The 19,942-nt window shown below is 49.1% G+C and overlaps 1 protein-coding gene across 1 annotated transcript in view; it reads right to left on the bottom strand.

Moving 5' to 3' along the window:
• The window catches only part of PRPF6 (pre-mRNA processing factor 6), a 48,442-nt gene that overhangs the window by 21,998 nt on the left and 6,502 nt on the right, over positions 1 to 19,942 (bottom strand). Inside the window, exons 4-11 of the mRNA XM_058686293.1 lie at positions 17,697 to 17,775; positions 16,821 to 16,997; positions 16,434 to 16,589; positions 7,780 to 7,874; positions 7,157 to 7,313; positions 6,152 to 6,314; positions 1,519 to 1,637; positions 343 to 561 (exon numbers count right to left, since the gene is read on the bottom strand). Coding sequence (XP_058542276.1) covers positions 343 to 561; positions 1,519 to 1,637; positions 6,152 to 6,314; positions 7,157 to 7,313; positions 7,780 to 7,874; positions 16,434 to 16,589; positions 16,821 to 16,997; positions 17,697 to 17,775 — 1,165 coding nt within the window. The remainder of the gene's footprint in view (positions 1 to 342; positions 562 to 1,518; positions 1,638 to 6,151; positions 6,315 to 7,156; positions 7,314 to 7,779; positions 7,875 to 16,433; positions 16,590 to 16,820; positions 16,998 to 17,696; positions 17,776 to 19,942) is intronic.

Here is a 19,942-nt window from a genome sequence, read left to right as displayed (position 1 = left end):
GGCTCTGAGCTGTCAGCACAGAGCCCGACGCGGGGCTCGAACTCACGGACCGTGAGATCGTGACCTGAGCTGAAGTCGGCCGCTTAACCGACTGAGCCACCCAGGCGCCCCAATGTTTATTTATTTTTGAAAGAGAGAGAGAGCAGGGGAGGGGCAGAGAGAGAGGGGTTCAGAGGATCCGATACAGGCTCTAAGCTGTCAGCACAGAGCCAGACGCGGGGCTCGAACTCACAAACCGTGAGATCATGACCTGAGCCACCTAGACGGCCCCCAACGTACATGTTTAAAGCAGACACCGAGACACAGCTGCTTACGGAGGAGAGTCCTACCTGCTGACCTCACCTGGATCCACTGTTCGCGGTTGATCTCCACACCGTTAGCCCGCAGCGAGGTGATGGCTCGGTCAATGATCTTCTCCACCATCTGTGTGTTGCCATTGGCTTCCTCCAGCTTGGCAGCCGTGATCCAGATGTGCCGGTCTGTAGGGATGTTCTCCCGGGCCTTATTTAAGACCTTGCGGGCATTTTCGTAGGTCTCCAGCCTTGCCAGAGCAAGCCAGAGCTGTGGGGAGACAACACCAGCAAACAAGAGGACAGCATTCAGCGCGACCCGCCAGGTCAAACGTTGAGCCAACCTTAACAGGCCGCAGCGCTTGCATAAACTTCTTTCTAACAGCTCTCAAGGATCCTTTAAACAGGGCCCACGAACGTATACAGCAACATTTTTCACCTGATCTGATTAACCGTGCAGTTCTGCTTCTGACTGATTTAGTGACTCTGGTGGACACGAGAAGTTGACAGATTCTCAGTCAAACATTTCAAACACCAGTTAAATGTACACACTGTGCCAGACTCATTCCAGGTGTGGCACAGAAGACGAGCAGGACGCGACTGCGGACTTCACAAAGGACACCCGGGTGTTCAGCCTTCTGGGGTTCTCACGTCCTGGCCGCCGCTCATTCTGCAGCATTTCATCACCAAAGATGTGTATGGGCTCTATTTACTTTTGCATAAATGAAGATTAATTTTGCTTGGAGAGTTTCACAATACCCCTTAGGATAATTAAGGACACGTTGGATATCATAAAACCGACACTAAAAACCATTGCACAGAATGCTGTGAACCAGAATGTGTGAAACTAAAGAAGCCCAACTCGTTTGAGGCAACGGACCTCCCATGCTGGGCTCGGAGAAAGACGCCATTAGTATTCTCTACCACCCTCCACCGCGCAGGACCCATTTACGAACTCTGAGCTGAATCAGAAGGACAGGCCCTTGCAGAAGAGTGCTCAAAAGAGAATTCTGTGTAGGGGCCAGAGGCGAGCTAAGGCTCCATTCTGCACTTCCACTAGGAGCACGAGTGACCGTGGCCAGGCCGGCCGTTCTGCCCAGCAGCCGCGTTACGAGGTGGCCTCGATGGTTTCACCCTGCCTCACGGCCCCAGAGATCACGGCCCCGTGCTCAGCTGGCGCCGCTTCCAGACGCCGCACCTGGACCCGGGCAGGGTCTGCCAGACTCACCTCCACGCTGGTGGGGCAGCACTCCACAGCTCGGCTGAGCATGATTCTAGCATCTTCAGGCTCTTCCAGTTCGACGGCCGCCTTCCACAAGCGAACCGAGTTTGGCACATGTTCAAGGGCTGGGAAAGGGCAGACAAGAAATCGGGTCACAGAGAAGCAGAAGCAGAAGCAGGATGCCTGGGTCACAAAGAGCGCTGCCACCAGCAGGGCCAAAGGATCCCTCCCTTGGTGGCCGGGATCGCGGGGCAGCCCTTTACGTGGGTCCTCTCGGGTCTGGGGCAGATACAGCCAAGCCCAGGGCAGAACATCTTCAGTCACAAGCAAGACCAGGACACAGCAGACAACTGAGGGAGGCACAGGGAGCCGTGTGCCATCTCTGCTCCCGCTCAGGCCTGAAAACCAATGTTGAGAACCACAAGAAGGCAGTCACCCACGTGTGAAGGGCTGGCCGGGAGGGTTGCACGTGGGTGAGTGTGCAGGAACCGGGGGGAAAGAAAAGAGAAGTGGCCCTGGGATACACATCTCCCCAGGCTGGTGTGCACCTGAGGGCCAGCTGGGTGTGGGCTCCTTCTTGGCCCCTGAGGAGCGCCGTGCGCTGACGCAGACAGACTGGTTCTGCAGCAGGTGGGCTCCTTTGGTGGCCCACGGCAGCCAGCATATGGAGTGACATCAGAGAAGGGGGACGGACTCCCAGAAGAGGCTACAACTTTGTGCAGTCCAGAAACTTCCAAACCTCTGTTTAAGCAACAGAACCCTTTCTTCATACACAATTTACCAAAAAGTCCAAAACAGAAGGCAGACCAACACAGAGCCCTGCAGCGTGAGTACTAGGGGAGGGCGAGGCCAGGCCTTCCGGGAGGCCCCCCCGCAGGGGTGGGCTGATGGAGAACAGCACGGCTCGGGTCACTGGCCAGGAAAGCACAGCACTTCTGAGGCAGCTCTCTGATTTCATCTGAAATCAGGGCACAGACTGGGGCCTCCTAGGGGCACCCGGATGAAGCCAGGTTTCATCACCAGCAGATGAATTGGCAGGCCTCCCTGCCAATGGAGCTGAGCCTCCCTCACCAGCAGAAGCAATTGGCAGGCCTCCTCTTCGGGGGACGTGCCGCCCCCACCCAATCCACGGGGCTGCGTACCAACGCCACGGAGCAGGATCACAGAGGGCCATGTGGAGTTCACGGAATCCCTCCCAAGGGTGGCCTGACGATGCCCACTGCTGAGCTGAGTTCCCTCACCCGGAACCATTCCCTAGCCAGCCCCTGGATTGGGCCAACACCCTGGACCCATTCCCTCGGGAGCGGCAGGGACTGGTTCTCTCTGGGTTGGAAGTGCCTTCCTGACTACAGAGCCCTTCCAGCACCACACATCCACCGCGTACTCAAGAAACCGATTTCACAGAGAAAAACGTGCAGCAAAGGGCTCAGACTGCGGGATCCCTTGGCCTTACCACATCCCCATCATTTGCAGCAAAGGCCTAGCAGAACAATGGGACACTGGTGAGCATTTCGAACATGGCTGGGAGAAACACCCCGAAGCCACAGGCCTCAACATCATGGGATGCAACCGCCTACACGGGTGCTTCTCACGCAGCCAAAACGCACAGGTCCAGGAAGAAGCAGTGACATCCAAGCACCTCCCCAGACTACAGGTCACAACCCACTGGGAAAGCTTGGTTCCCACCTGTGAACTCTGCAGGAAGCCTCAGAGCCACAGCTCTACCACACTGAAAGAAGAGCCCTCTGAGGCCAGTGCACCAGCCCTGGCTGGAGAGGCGAACTCTCACCCCCAAGGGGAGACTGAGTGGCACTGTGTACTGCGGAAGGACAACCCATGACCAGAGCCCAGAGAGTGCTAAGGCCTGGCTTAGGGTTTCCACTTCCAAAGTCAGTTAATGGAAGTGTGGCAGCCCAAGAAAGCCAGACCGCTGAGGTCCCAGCCACTTCAGGAGTTCACAGTTCGAGTCCCCGGTCCAGGAAAGGACCCTGACCAGGTAAGGTGCTAGCAGAGGGCACAGCAGTGGAGGAGGAAAGTCCTATCCTCCAGCCAAGTGACCAGCCAGAAACACGAGGACACACAAGTACACCCCTGCAGGCACACGTTAGCTACTTTGCCCCTGCTTCCCTTCTCCGCGTTACACTGCAGATCAGTGGAAGTAAACTTCATCATTCAGTCTCTAGCATCTGGAACTTTCCAGTGGGACTGAACTCACAGGGTCGTTACCTTCCCCAAGAGATGGGTACGATGCCCAGGGCTGGTGTGTGTCCACTTTTTGGGAAGACAGTGGGAACTCCTCCACCGCTGTCTCATCAGCAGCCCGGAGGACTAAAGCTAAAGCCAGCTGTTGCTGGCCGGTTCGGCTCTTGCCAGAGCTCTTCCCAGAGGCCAGCTACCATGTTGAGAGGCTGCAGCCAGCCGGTATACAAGGGGCAGCCTAGGTAGGAAAAGAGCAGTCTGGAATAGACATGCCCGCAAGCAGAAGATGGGATCACACAGAGGCCAACATGATCTCCAGCCGTGGCCCTGCAGGGAGGACACTCAGGTGCCATCCCTCTGCTCACAGTGACCCGACAGTGACGGCCACTGGAGGCTGCCATGATTTATGCACCAAAATATACGGTTTCAGGGTAAAATAACTCCACTTTTATGACTGTATTAATCGCAGAGTAACATAGACCTTCACGTCTATCATAGTGAGCCGAGTTGACAGGAGGCAGCCAATAGCCTAGCCTCGGGCCCACATGTTGCCCTTATACAGACAAGGACGCCAGCTCAAAGGTCTAATACCTCGCTCAAGGTCACTCAGGTGTCAGACTAGCATTCCAAGTTCAAATCCTCCCAACAACGGACTAAGAGGTCAGCTGCATTCAGCTGAGACCCAGAGCTCCCATGCCAGCAACTGAGGGCTGGAGAGGTGTCCTAAGTCACTGATGGAAGTAGCTGTCCCCTTGATTCTCACCAAGAGCTAACTGAAGCAGCACCCAGCTCTGCCCCAGGCATCTGAAAAAAGAATGCTGTTCTTGGAAACACTCTGAGGCCAGGGGCAGGCCAGGACCAAGAGCAGGGATTAGGGGCAGAGGCCAGCTTGGGGACTCCATGTTCTTTCTACCTTAGCACAGCTCTCGGAGAGAAGCAGAGGCAGGAGAGCCGTTGCTGTAGAGATCCAGCACAGCTTGGAAAAGCCATCATTCAACACTGCTCTGCAGGCCCCACCTCCACGCCCGCTCCCCTCTCCAAATCTGAAGCCAGATGGAAATGAATCCAGGTAATGTGGTGGTGAAAAAGGAGTGGCCACAAAGACATTCTGACCACTCATCATGAGTTGTGGCAGGCGAGATTCAGTAGAGCTTTCCTAAATAAATAATGCTAATTACCCACAGTTTAATATGTTTGTCATTAAAGAACTAATTTTCTGGCTAAAAAAAGACAAGCTAATTTCTATAAACCAAGACAGGTACTAACTTTCTGCTCCTGGCCTCATTTTAAAAGACTGGCTGAGCACTTAACGGGTCATAGGGCTGCAATCAGGAACCAGACCCAAGAGAGGAAAACACGCATGAACACACACAGGCACAAGGGGGACTCTGCCCGGCCTCAATCAAACACAGAGAACAAACAGTCAGAAACTGTGTGAGAACACTCGCATGGCCTGAGGTCACACACCTCTTAACATCTCATTCAAACACCCACCTTAAAAACAAGGGCTGGGAACCTCTCACCGAACACTGCCCTCAATTCTACAAAACATACCTCGTCTTCCCCACACCACCAATTCAAGTAGAGTTATGCCACCGACACAGGTTTACTCCAGACCAGCCCTCTCATGCGCATCTGCTCTGGAACAGAGACCAGAAGCAGCATCCACTTCACAGGCTGTGCAGGGAGAAACGCTGCTCTTAACGCGAGCTCTGCAACAACGACAGTTCACCACACAGGCTCCCTCTGGGCAGTGACTCCTGGGTGGGGACAGCCTCCTCGCCATACAAACCATTCACTGTGACAGGAGCCGATGGCACGTGCCACCCTGCTTGAAGCACCAGGCGAGAAGACGGGTGCTATCCCGTGACCCAGCAAGGGTTTCGTGAGACGGGAAGGACCCCATTAACACACAGCTCTGCTGTTACCACCCAGTTGGTCCAGCCTTAAAACCATGACACGCTACCTGCCACAGCGTCAGGCTCCTGCCAGTGGAGAAGATGGGCACCCCAAAGCCTGCTCTGGGCTGGCCCGGCTTGCCCCCCACAGACACCGCGACATCAAGCCCTAAGAAGCAGGTTCCGAATGAGCACTGTTCTTACAGATGGGAAAACCTGGGCCACAGCATGACTGCTTACCGTGCTCGAGGTCACACAACGGGAAAAGGCAGGTGTGGGATATAAACCCGAGTGCCTCATCCAGAGTGGAAACTACCCCCCGATCCAAGAGGCTCCAAGAGCAGAGGCAACCCAGCCCAGAAAAAGGCCTGAAAACATCACCCATTCCCTAACCGCTTCCACCAACAGCCTGAGCAAAGCAGTGAAGAGTCTGCTCTCCGGGTGAGAACACGGGCACCAGGAGTGGAGAAGGTGGCGCCTGCCTCACGTGGGTCACGGCCCCAGATGCATCCGCTGGTGACGGCAGCGCCAGGGAGGCTCACCTTTGCGAAGAACCCGCTTCTTGGCGCGAATGTCTGTTTCCAGCTCCGCTGCTCTGATGTAAATCCTGACAGACTGAGGGAGGTGACGGACAGCTTGGGCCACCACAGCTTTGGCCGTGTCCCCAGGCTGCAGCCTGGCTGCTTCTAGCCAGACATCTTCACTCTGCGAGGCAAAACAAAACAACAGAAGCGTCCGTGCAGGCAGTAAGCTGAGGCAGAGCAGCAGGCGACCCCGAAAGCCTCAGGAACAGGAGGGGCTGGGCTCATCAGACCCATGGCCCCAGGTTTTACAATCAAACCTAAGTCCGTCAGCTTGGCCTCAAACACGCCTGCACTGGGGGCCCCGTAATGCCAACGCTTGGGAATGTCGCTACAGCACCTCTGTGTCCAAGTCGGGGAAACACACAACACTACGAGAGACAAACAGTCTGCCCTTTGGGATGATGAGTCAATCGACAGACGAAATGGAGACGTATCAGCATGTGGCTGTGGGATTGCCTGGGAAGTTCTAATTTATGCCTGATGTCCTGTGTTAAGGGTTCAGAGAGGGTATCTTTCACTGCCAAGGGCACCCCATCTGCACAATAAACGTATGGTGCATTAGAGGGTCTCAAAGGACTTTTTAAAGCTTGTCTAGTCTCCCCACCTTTCAAAAAAGTACTGGAATAGTCTCCTAAGAGTGAGAATTAATCTTTATGTCTCTTATATCAGGTGGGGTGGAAAAGCTGACCAATTCAGCTGTCTGGTTAAGGTTATCCTGCCATTAAACTAACCGTAGATGAGCCTTAAACTCTAAGTGAAAATAAGCAGGAAAAAGCCCTTTCACACTTTTTGCCTCCTCCCCCTGGCCCGTCCAGCTGTGTGGAGTCTCGACACCAAGAGGCAGGCAGGTTCATTCTACCTCAAGTCTACCTCTCACAGACGCCCCGCGTGCTACAGACACTGAGGGTCCCTCCGCGGCTGGCGTCGTGCAGCCTTCCAGGAAAACCCTAACCCGAGCCTTACCTTGGGGCACATCTCCGTCCCCTTCATAATGAGGTTTCGTGCTACTTGCAGCTTCCCGGTGACTTCTTCCAGGCGGGCGGATGCAATCCAGGCTGGTGGGTGGTGCGGGTTTGTCTCCCGCACAGACTTGAGGAGCAGCCGTGCCTTCTTGATGTCACTGCAAGGGCCGGAAGGCACACAGGGTCAGGCCACCACATTGCCGAGGGGATGCCCAGGCCCAGAACGAGGACGCCAGTGCAGGAACTGTCAAATCTGATGTCCCAAGGGGCAAAACCCGCTCAAAGCTCTGACCAGCACCCTTCTGAGACGGCTGCGGAGCACCCGTGCAAACAGGCTGTAAGACCTCTCCAGGCGCAGGCAGGCACTGAGCTCGAGGGTCCTCGTGTGGGACACAGTTAGCAAGGTGCCTTCTAGTTCAGCATGCCCACCAATTTTGAATATTATTTGCAACGTATTTCATAACCACAACATACGTAACCGTACAGATAAAAATCAACCTATTTCACCACACGTTTTTTAGAATGTCCACGTCCTATTTTGGCTGCATACTTTTCAAATAAAATCCAAAACACTCTAGGCAACCTGAGTCCCACTCCTTCCCACCAGTTCCACAGAGCACTCACTTGATGTCCCCTCCGTGGGTCGGAATCATGGAGTTTAAATCCGTCAGATAGCCTTTGGGGTCAACCACAGTCTGCCCACTCACTGAGTCAGACACCTGCAAGGCAGGACAAGTCAAATAGGAACTGGAGGGGGGTCAAAGACGCCAAAACAAAGTACCCAGAAGCCCCAGGACCCCTCCCACAATCCTGACCACCAGTGAATACGGACACTATAAAGGTAGAAAAACAACACTAATTCAAAACAACTGTTTGTGATGATCACACACACATATATAAAACAGAGTTATAAAAAAAAAAAAAAAATCATAAAAGCCCCAGGGGGAAAAAATCTAGCTAAACATAAGGTCTACCTATGAATGAGTAAAACCTAGAAATTATGAAGTAAAAAGATTATTTCAATAACTTTCTTTAAATTAGCAAATAGCAGTTCATTATACAATTCTCTCTGTGAACCTTAAAATTACCATGATAAACAGTAACAACAACAACAACAACAAAGAAATGTGGACAGAGGGTCCTAAGTGAATTCAGCAAGACAAGAGAAAGAGGAAAGTGGTCTAGACTGGAATGGAAAAGATAAGGCTCTGTTTGCAGATGACTGTGTATGTAGAAAATCCAAAGAATCAACATAAAAATTCCCAGACTTAATAAGCAATTATAGCAAGGGTGTAGGATACAAGGTTGCATACAAAAGTCAATCACTTTCCCATATATCAGCAGTGAACAAAAGGAATCTGAAATTAAAAACAAAGTATCGGGTGCCTGGGTGGCTCAGTCTACTAAGCTTCTGACTTTGGCTCTCAGGGTTCCTGAGCTCCAGCGCTGCTTGGGGTGAGCACGAGCCTCGCTTCAGGTGAGCCCCACTTCTCTCTCTTTCTCTCTCTTTCTCTTTCTCTCTGCCCCTCACTCACTTGTGCCGTCTCTCTCTCTCTCTCTCAAAAAAAAAAAAAAAAATGCTAAAAATAATTTTTTTTAATTCTAAAAAAAAAAAACAAAAAAGTATCATCTACTCTCCATGTTCCTGAAAAAAAGACTTAAAATCATTAAGATATCAGTTCTTCCCACCTTGGTCTATAGATTCAATGCAATCCCAATCGAAATCCCAACCAGTTATTCCATGGGTATCAACACATTGATTCTAATGCTTATGTAGAAAGACAAAGGCCTGCAGTGGCCGACACAATATTGAAGCAGAAGAAAGAGGTCAGAGGGCTGATACTACCCAACTTTCAGACTCACTGCAAAGCCACAGTAACCAAGACAGTGTGTACTGTCGAAAAAATGGACAAATGGATCAGTGGTAGAGAACAGGGCCCAGGGGGCTAGTTCAGTCCGTAGAGCATGGGACTCTTGATCTCAGGGTTGTTGAGTTCAAGCCACATGTCGGGTGTGGAGCTTACTTTGGGGCGGGGGTGGGGGGCGAGCACAGAGCCCAGAAATACAGTCAACTGATCTTTGACAGAGGAGCAAAGGCAACATAATGGAGCAAGAACAGTCTCCTCAACAAATGGCACTAAACCCACTGGACATCCACATGCAAAGAAATGAATCTAGACACAGACTCTATACCCCTCACGAAAATTAATTCAAAATGGAATACAAACCTAAATATAAAACACAAAACTATAAAACTCTTACATGGTAGCATAGGAGAAAATGTAGATGATCTGGGGTTTGGTGAGGACTTTTTAGACACAACACCAAAGGGACCATCCATGAAAGCACTGATAAATTAGACTTCATTATATTAAAAAATTTCTGTCTGTGAAAGGCATTGTCTGGCACAAAAACAGACACTCAGATCAATGGAACAGAATAGAGAACCCAGAAATGGACCCACAAACGTATGGCCAACTGATCTTTGGCAAAGCAGGAAAGAATATCCAACGGAATAAAGACAGTCTCTTCAGCAAGTGGTGCTGGGAAAACTGGACAGCGACATGCAGAAGAATGAACCTGGACCATTTTCTTACACCAGACACAAAAATAAACTCAAAATGGATGAAAGACCCAAACGTAAGACAGGAAGCCATCAAAATCCTCAAGGAGAAAGCAGGCAAAAACCTCTTTGATCTTGGCTGCAGCAACTTCTTACTCAACACGTCTCTGGAGGCAAGGGAAACAAAAGCAAATATGAACTACTGGGACCTCATCAAAATAAAAAGCTTCTGCCCAGCAAAGGAAACAATCAGTAAAACTAAACGGCAACCGAAGGAATGGGAGAAGATATTTGCAAATGACATATCAGATAAAGAGTTAGTATCCAAAATCTATAAAGAACTTATCAAACTCAACACCCAAAACACAAATAATCCAGTGGAGAAATGGGCAAAAGACATGAACAGACACTTCTCCAAAGAAGACATCCAGATGGCCAATGGACACATGAGAAGATGCTCAACGTCATTTATCATCAGGGAAATACAAATCAAAACCGCAATGAGATACCACCTCACCCCTGTCAGAATGACTAACATTAACAACTCAGGCAACAACAGATGTTGGCGAGGATGCGGAGAAAGGGGATCTCTCTTGCACTGCTGGTGGGAATGCAAGCTGGTGCAGCCACTCTGGAAAACAGTGTGGCGGTTCCTCAAAAAATAAAAAACAGAACTACCCTACGACCCAGCAATTGCACTACTAGGTATTTATCCAAGGGATACAGCTGTGCTATTTTGAAGGGACAATGCGCCCTAATGTTTATAGCAGCACTATTGACAACAGCCCAAGTATGGAAAGAGCCCAAATGTCCATCAATGGATGAATGGATAAAGCCATGGTGTATATATGCAATGGAGTATTACTCGGCAATCAAAAAGAATGAAATCTTGCCATTCGCAACTACGTGGATAGAACTGGAGGGTATTATGCTAAGCGAAATCAGTCAGAGAAAGACAAAAATCGTATGACTTCACTCACATGAGGACTTTAAGAGAAAAAACAGATGAACATAAGGGAGGAAAACAAAAATAATATAGAAACAGGGAGGGGGACAAAACAGAAGAGACTCACAAATATGGAGAACAAACTGAGGGTTACTGGAGGAGGTGTGGGAGGGGGGATGGGCTAAATGGGTCAGGGGCACTAAGGAATCTACTCCTGAAATCATTGTTGCACTAGATGCTAACTAACTTGGATGTAAATTTTAAAAATAAATTTAATAAAAAGGCATTGTCAAGGGAATAAGAAAACAAGCCGCAGACTGGGAACAAATACTCAAAAAGACAAATCTGATAAAGGACGTGTATCCAAAACATAGAAAGAGCAATTGAAACTCAATAATCTGAAAAGAATCCAATTAAAAACTGGGCCAAAGACCCTAACAGACCCTTCACCAAAGATATACAGATGACAAATATAAATATGAAAAGATGCTCCACATGATATGTCACCAGAGAAATGCAAATGAAAACAAGATACTGCTACACACCTCTTAGAACGAGCAATTTCCAGAACACTGACACCACACGCCGGTGAGGGTGTGGGGCGGCGGGAGCTCTCTTTCGTTGCCGGCGGGCATGCCAAACGGTGCAGCCACTTTGGGAGACAGTTCGTTGGTCTCTTACAAAACTAAACATATTCTTACCATATAATCCAATAGTCACACTCTTTGGTATTTACCCAGAGTTAAAAAATTACACGTGCACACACACAAAACTGCACACGAACGTTTACAGCAGCTTTATTCAAAACTGCCAAAACTGGGACGCCTGGGTGGCTCAGTCGGTTAAGCGGCCGACTTCGGCTCAGGTCATGATCTCGCAGTCCGTGAGTTCGAGCCCCGCGTCGGGCTCTGTGCTGACAGCTCAGAGCCTGGAGCCTGCTTCGGATTCTGTGTCTCCCTCTCTCTGACCCTCCCCTGTTCATGCTGTGTCTCTCCCTGTCTCAAAAATAAACGTTGAAAAAAAATAAAACAAAAACAAACAAACAAAACAAAACAAACTGCCAAAACTTAGACGCAATCAAGATGTCCTTCAGTAGATGATGGATAAAATAGATCCAGAAAACAAGCAGTGCTCAGTGACAGAAAGAAATGAGCTGTGAAGCCATGAAAGGACATAAAGAAGCACACTTGAAATTAATGTAACATTGTGTGTCAGCCACACTTCAATTAAAAGCATTTTTTAAAAAGAAATAGCCACTAAGCATGCAAAAAGATGCCAAATCTTATTACAATTAAAGCTAACGTGAGGGGTGCCTGGGTCGCTTGGTGGCTCAGTCGGTGCGATGCCCGACACTGGCTCAGGTCATGACCTCACATGAGTCAAGCCCCACATCAAGCTTGCTGCTGTCAGCATAGAGCCCGCTTCAGATCTTCTGTCCCCCTCCCTCTGCCCCTCCCCCGCTTGTACTCTCACTCCCAAAAATAAACAAAACATCAAAAAAATGTTTTTAAGCTAATGTGAATTTAAAAAAAATAACAGAAAGGACACGGAAGAAATTTAAATGCATGTTACTAACTGAAAGAAGCCAATCTGAGAAAGCTACGCACTGAATGGTTCCAACCATATGGCATTCTGGAAAAGGCAGAACTATGAAGACAGTAAACAGTTCAGTGATTGCTACAGGTGGAGAGGCAGGGAGGAACGAGCTGGCAGAGCTTATCAGGGGAATTTTTAAATCTCTTAAAAGGCAGTGAACCTCTTTTTAGTGATATAATAACTGACCCTTGAACAACATGGCTGAATTACATGGGTCTACATGGATTTTCTTCAATACAGGATAATACTGTAAATGTATTTTCTCTTACGACTTTCTAAATAATGTTTTTTCTTGAGCTCCTTTTATCGTGAGGATACAGTTCATGATACGTTCAATGTAGAAAATAGGCGTTAATCAACAGTTAGTGATCAGTAAGGCTTCCAGTCAACAATAGGCTTTAGCAGTTAAGTTTCTGGGGAGTAAAAAGTTACACACGGATTTCCAATTGAGCAGGGAGTCACTGCTTCTAACCCTTGCGTTGTTCAAGAGTCAACTATGCAATGGTGGATACACGTTATTACACGTTTGTCCGAATCCATAAAACGCACAACACCAAGAGTGAACCCTAATACCAACTACAGGTTTGGATGATGATTTGTAAATGCAGGTTCATTAACTTTAAAGACTGGCCCGCTCAGATGGGAATGCTGGCAATAGAAGAGGCTACGCACGTGTGGCGGCAGAGGGCATATGGGAAATCTGTCTTTTTCTCACAACTCCGGTGTGAAATCTAAAACTGCTCTTGAAAAAAAACGGGCAGCTCGTCCTCGGTGCTGTCGCTCCCCGGCATCGTGGCCGCCTTCAGACCTCAGGTGAAGCACAGCACCGTCAGAAAGGGAACCAAGAAGTTCATCCAGCACCAGTCAGACCCATATGTCAAATTAAACTCAACTGGCAGAAACCCAGAGGCACGGAAAATAGAGTGCACGGAAGGTTCAAGGGCCAGATCCTGATGGCCAGCACCGGTTACAGGAGCAACAAGAAAACAAAGCACACGCTCCCCTGTGGCTTCCGGAAGTTCCTCGTCCACGATGTCAAGGAGCTTGAAGCGTTGCTGATGTGCAACAGGTCTTACTATGCAGAGACCGCTCACAGGGTCCCTCCAGGAACCACAAAACCACTGTGGAAAGCGCAGCCCCGCTGGCCATGAGACTCACCAATCTCAAGCCAGGCTGTGCAGCAAACAAAATGAACAGGTTATGTGCACGTTGTATTTGTGTCAATAAAACCATAACACCAAAAAAATGGGTAAAGGACTTGAGTAGACTTTCCTCCAAGGAAAAGACATGAGAAGACATTTCTCCACATGGAAAGACACTCAACGTTCATCAGGGAAACACAAATGAAAACCACAGCGACGAGACAGTACTCCACACCTGTTACGACGGCTATTACCAGGATATCCGAAAACAACAAATGTCCAGGATGGGGAGAAACTGCAACCCTTAGGCAGAGCTGCTCAAAGAAGTAAACAAAGAGTCACCACATGATCCACCAACCCACTTCTGGGTTTACACCCAAAGGAACTCGGAAGCAGGGACTCAAACAGCTACCTGCACACCCGTGTCCGCAGCAGCACGGGTCACAATGGCCAAAAGGTGGAAGCGACCCACGCGTCTGTCGAAAGAACAGACAAAATGGGATGTATACATACACACGACGGAGTGTTTTTCAGCTTGAAAAAGAAAAGAGGTACCGACACACGCCACAGTTGGGATGAGCCTTGAGAACGTCACTCTAATGGAAATAAAGCCAGTCACAAAAGGACAGATGCTGTGCGAATCCACTCACGTGAGGGTACGTGCAAGAGTCAAGTCAAATTCGTAGAGACAGAAAGAAAAGAAGTTAATAGGGGCTGGAGGTGGAAACTGGGAAATTAGCATCGATGCGGACAGAGCTTCAGTTTGGGAAGATGAAGAAGTTCTGGAGTCGGGCGGCAGTGACAGTCACGTAACAACATGAACGCACTCAACACCACTGTCTGTACACTTAAGTACGGGGGCGCCTGGGGGGCTCAGTCGGTTCAGCGCCCGACTTCGGCTCGGGTCATGATCTCACAGTTTGTGGGTTCGAGTCCCACCTCGGGCTCTGTGCTGACGGCTCGGAGCCCGGAGCCTGCTTCGGATTCTGCGCCTCCCTCTCTCTCTGCCCCTCCCCTGCTCACTCTGTCTGTCTCTCCTTCAAAAATAAACATTAAGAAAAATCATTAAAAATGGTAGGTTTTATCACATATATCTTACCACAAAAAAGTTACCATAAAGGATTTTTAAGAAATTACTCTGCATTCCATAAAAAACCCTAGAAGAGAAACAACTCCTGAAGACGCACACAACAGGGATGATGACTTACGTCAGAGCAGTGTCGAGACAAGAGGGAAGCGGACAAAGCAGGCGCCAGAAGCAGCGCTGACGGCACTGCTGGGACAGGAGACGCGCGGGAGAAGATGCCGCCACGCCACCGGCAAGAACGGAAGCGAGACGGAGGCTGGCTGGCCGCAGGGGGGTTTGCCTCTCCAGTCGGAGACGGAGACGGAGACGGTGATGGTGACCACAGAGGCGATGCGTGCCCCGCCCCCAGCCGGCGCAGCCAGCCTCTGCTCACAAAAGCTCTGCCTCTGCTGTGGGTGCCGGAGAGACGGCTTAGCACTTAGGTGAAAAAAACCCGCAAGTCCGTTTTAAAGATACACACACAAGCTCACCAAAGCGTGGTCTGTAACAGCAAAAAAATAATAATAATAATGAAACCCCGCAAAGTCCCTCAAAGATTCAATCACGATACCCATAAACAGTGAACTACTTCCCAATTTATGAAGTATAGAGTAGGTACACATCCAGGAACATAAAACGCGTAATTTTTTAGATCTGTAAGCTGATTCGTATTGTAAAATACTTGCTCGCCGGAAAAAGCTCAAGTACAGTAAAAGTTCCCTGAAAACCTGAAAGTTTCTCGCTGCATCAAACAGTCACGGTTGAGATGTTCACTACACTGTTTTGCCACTTCTAGTCACAACCCACGTCATCCACTGGTGGTGTGAGGGTGTAGGCCCGGACGCCTCCCAAGAATGTGCAGGTGCATCCGTGTGAGGCTGCACCGTGGAAGGTCATACATGCAACACAGGCAGTCGAGCACGTGAGGGTTCTTCCCACATCGTGCATTCTTGTGAATTTACAGTCCTTTCTATCATGCAAAAGTTTATCGTTGGTACGTCATCAAATTGGAAATATTTCTCTTCATGGTTTCCGATGTGCATGTCGTAATTAGAAAGGTTTTTGCACCTCACCTGGGTTTTCTAGAGCACTGACAAATTTACTCAAGTGCAGGCAGAAAATATGCACATTTAACTTTTTTTATTGAAGCAGAATTACCATACGAAGTATAACAGGTGTATAATGCTGAGTCGACAACTCCATACGTCACCCGGGGCTCACCACGATGCGGTCACCCACCGTACAACGCTGCCTCGACTTTCCTGACGATTCCCTACACTGTACTTTTCATCACGGTGACTTGTTTTACAATAGGAGGTTTGTACCTCTTAAGCCCCATTTATCTATTTCACCTACCCTCCCTCCTCCCTCTGGCAACCACCAGTTTGTTCTCTGTATTGAAGAGTCCATTTTTTGGTTGGTTGTTTTTTCAATTCCACGTATAAATGAGATCATCTGGCATTTGTCTTTTTCTGTCTGACTTACTGCTTTTAGCACAGTATCTTCTGAGCCCACCCACGTTGCTGTAAATGACCAGCTCTCCCTCTTTAGTACGGCTGAGTGATACTCCACTGCGGATGTACACCCGCACTTAATTTCTGCATAAAGGTGGAAGGACCGAGCTGCACTGACAGAGAGCGCGCAGCTTGACATGAGTGCCTTCGTTCGGTCTGTCAGGCAGCCCTCTGTCACCTGCGACCACCCTCAGCTCCCCGAGAGGGAACAGGAGCGCCGCACGGCCCGGCCTCTGCCGCTGGCGCTGACCGCACCACACCTGTGCATGCCCTGTAGGCAGACGCACAGGCCGCCTGGACGCAGGGTCCTGCCAGGACACTACATCGTCATAGGTCTGCGTATCCTGTGACAAAGCACTTCAAAATATGCACTTTTCACTAACACATGTTAGTTTGACCATCAGAAAGGAATTTCTACATCGTAGGAAGATGCCACGCGACACAGACTCACCTGGCTCAGCCTCATGTCCATCAAAGTATTCCTCGCTTGGCCGATCTTCCTCATGTCCAGCTCACCTGTGCCAGGTGTCATCAATCCAGGTGTCATTCCACCTGGGTATGGGGTGTTCAGTCCACCTGGATAGGGTGTGTTAAGACCTCCAAATTGCTGGGGGAGGAGGGGGAGAGGACAAAAAACACCGAGTTGCATTTTCATGCACAAGAATCCCATCACCCTGAAATCTTTCCAGGGGAGCCTGATACACATGCAGCTGTACAGACTCAGCCACAGTTCAGCTTCTGAAGCACAGAAGCACTTACTCTAACACCACCCATGGCTCCCACTACTGATCTCTCTAACGAGGCCAAAGACCTAGTCGCCTTCTCTTCAGATGCTCACAGTTTGTCGAGGATCCACTGAAGTATGGTTCTCTCCAGTCTGTAAATGTTTGGCGAAGAAACTGTCGGGAACGGGAGTCAGCTTCTCATAGCGCGGGTTCCGCTGGCGTTTGTTTCTGGCATCACCAACCTCGGGAATGCTCAGCCACTCTTCTTCTGTGACTTCTGCCAACTTCCTCTGGAGACATTCGACCCCCGAAAAACGTGAATCCTCTGGTAGACTTTCATGTGCACATGAAAAACTATGTTCTCCCTGACCCCTGGTCCCCAAACCATCATGGTTTAGAAAGAATTTTGATGCAGAAATTATCTACTTCACTCAGAAAATTCAACGTCTTGGATCTACTCTATTTCACTCAAACGTAAATTGTTCTGTCAAAGCCCAGAGGACTGTGTGGAGAACCTTATGCACAAACAGAATTAAAGTTACTAAGAAAATAAGCTCACGAGTCCCATATTTTTCAGCAGAGGGAGAAAGAACTTTTTCTTTGCACACATATACATAAAATTAAACACTAAAGCAGGGACCTTCTCCCATCACGTGAATTTAATAAAGAGCAAGCTGGGGCACCTGGGTGGCTCAGTCAGTTGCACACTCAACTCTCGATTTTGGCTCAGGTCACGATCCCATGGTTGTGGGATGGAGCCCCGTGTCGGACTCCTCACTGAGCACAGAGCCTGCTTAGGATTTTCTCTCCCCCTCTCTCTCCCCCTCGCCTGCTCATGCTCACTCGCACTCTTTCAAAATAAATAAGTAAATATCTAAAAAGATAAAAAATTAAAAAAGAGCAAAGTTAGTAAAGTCTCCTCAATCCTACCCCATTCTCTGCTGGGTAACTTAGATGCATGAGAAAGTGCACGCCATCCATCCACTTACTTTCAGATCTGAGAATTGTTGTTGGATTTTGGGCCGTTCCATTCGGTACTTCTCAATTTCTTCTTTCTCTCTTTGCTCCCTAGGAAGGAAAATGTGTGCATCCATTAGAAATACTCGACATCAGGGCACCTGGGTGGCTCAGTTGGTTAAGCATCCTACTCTTGATTTCAGCTCAGGTCATGATCCCAGGATCATGAGATTGAGGCCTGCATAAGGCTCTGTGCTGGGTATGGAGTCTGATTAAGATTCTCTCTCTCCCTCTCCCTCTGCCCCTTCCCCCACGTTCGCACATGCACACTCTCTCTCAAAAAAAGAGAAATACTGGACGTCAATTCTGAAACGAAATCATTTTATTATTCTTCATTAAGTCACCAAAAGAATAATTCTACACACTCAGCAGCTAAATCAAATATACTTTAAAGTATCAATGGATACGTCCATAATTATATTGACTCAATTATTTACCAAATGAAAACAGGCAGAAATTCACTAAAATAAAAATAAGTTGGGGGTGCCTGGATGATTCGGTTAAGCATCCAACTCTTGATTTCAGCTCAGGTCATGATCCCATGCATGGCTCATGAGATCCAACCCCACATCAGGCTTTGCACTGACAGCACAAAGCCTGCTTAGGATTCTCTCTCTCTCTCTCTCTCTCTCTCTCTCTCTCTCTCACTGTCCCTCCCCCATGAGCTCAAGTGCACATGCTCTCTCCCCGCTCTCTCTCTCAAAATAAATAAACTTAAAAAAAAGGGGCAGGGGGCAGGTTATCTTACCCTGATAAAAATACTTGCATTTGAATATGAGTGCATTTACACCTTTAAAATTCTACAAAATCCCAAAGGTAGACCCATCCTATGAAAACTGAACCACTGTCCCAGTTGCTCACCTGACTCGCAGCCTGTCACTGCTTCCCTCCCTTCCAAGCAGTCAGTGCACCTCTAAAGACAGCTTTCTGCTCCATGTGCCAGAACTAATGGGCTAGCTCATCAATCCATGCAACTGGCCTTCAGGGACAGAGAGCTACCGGGTTCTGGTGGTCCAGGACCAGGTCTAGGCACTGAGAACAAATCTATGGGTTACTGTAACAAAGCATCAACCAAGTTAAACAAGAGTTAATGGGACCCACGTAACTAATACTTCCTAACATTGAGATTTACGTTTTCTTCATAAGGTAAAGAGGAAAACACCAGGCACGGGAATGTGTTATGACAAATGACGCGCTTGGAAAAGACGAGCACCTCCCCATAAGCTGGAGACAGTTAGTCCTCATGGCTCCTAATGAGAAGCAACACACATAGGGGAGAAGCTGCCCCCATCAGCTTTTCTGGTCAAACTCGTTTTACCTGATTTTAATGCAGCCTCAGGATCCAATTCCCACTCCACAGGGAATACTGTGAGCAGGTTAAGGACACCCGAGGAGATGGGCAGCCACTCCATAACTCACACCCTGCCACCAAACAACTGATCTCTTCAAAAAGCCAATGGCACAAAAACTTTAAAAAGGCAGGGTAAAGGGACAGACTTAAGAGACAGGAAATGAGGAGTGGTTTTGATTGTATCTTGGTTTGGAAAAGAGCAGTTCTACTATGTTCTGGAGACCAGCAGAAAAATATGCGGGTGCCTGGGTGGCTCAGTTAGTTAAGCGTCCGACTTCAGCTCAGCTCAAGATCTCACGGTTGTTGAGTTTGAGCCCCGTGTCAGGCTCTGTGCTTGCGGACAGCTTGGAGCCTGGAGCCTGCTTCGGATTCTGTGTCCCTCCCTCTCTCTGCCCCTCCCCTGCTCACACTCTGTCTCTATCAAAAATAAATAAACACTGGGGCGCCTGGGTGGCTCAGTCGGTTGAGCATCTGACTTTAGCTCAGGTAATGGTCTCGCAATTTGTGGGTTTGAGCCCCGCATCGGGCTCTGTGCTAACAAACAGCTCAGAGCCTGCAGCCTGCTTCAGATTCTGTCTGTCTGTCTGTCTCTCTCTCTCTCTCTCTCTCTCTCTCTCTCTCTCCCCCCCGCTCCTCTGCTCATGCTCTCCCTCTGACTCTCAAAAATGAATAAATGTTAAAAATAATAAGTAAATGAATAAACATTAAAAAACTTTTTTCTTGGGGCGCCTGGGTGGCGCAGTCGGTTAAGCGTCCGACTTCAGCCAGGTCACGATCTCGCGGTCCGTGAGTTCGAGCCCCGCGTCAGGCTCTGGGCTGATGGCTCGGAGCCTGGAGCCTGTTTCCGATTCTGTGTCTCCCTCTCTC

This window comes from Neofelis nebulosa, chromosome 9 (assembly GCF_028018385.1).
Source record: "Neofelis nebulosa isolate mNeoNeb1 chromosome 9, mNeoNeb1.pri, whole genome shotgun sequence".
In the NCBI taxonomy this organism is placed as follows: Eukaryota; Metazoa; Chordata; class Mammalia; order Carnivora; family Felidae; genus Neofelis; species Neofelis nebulosa.
Note: the sequence above shows the minus strand (reverse complement) of the source record. Positions and strands in the feature narration are given on the sequence as shown.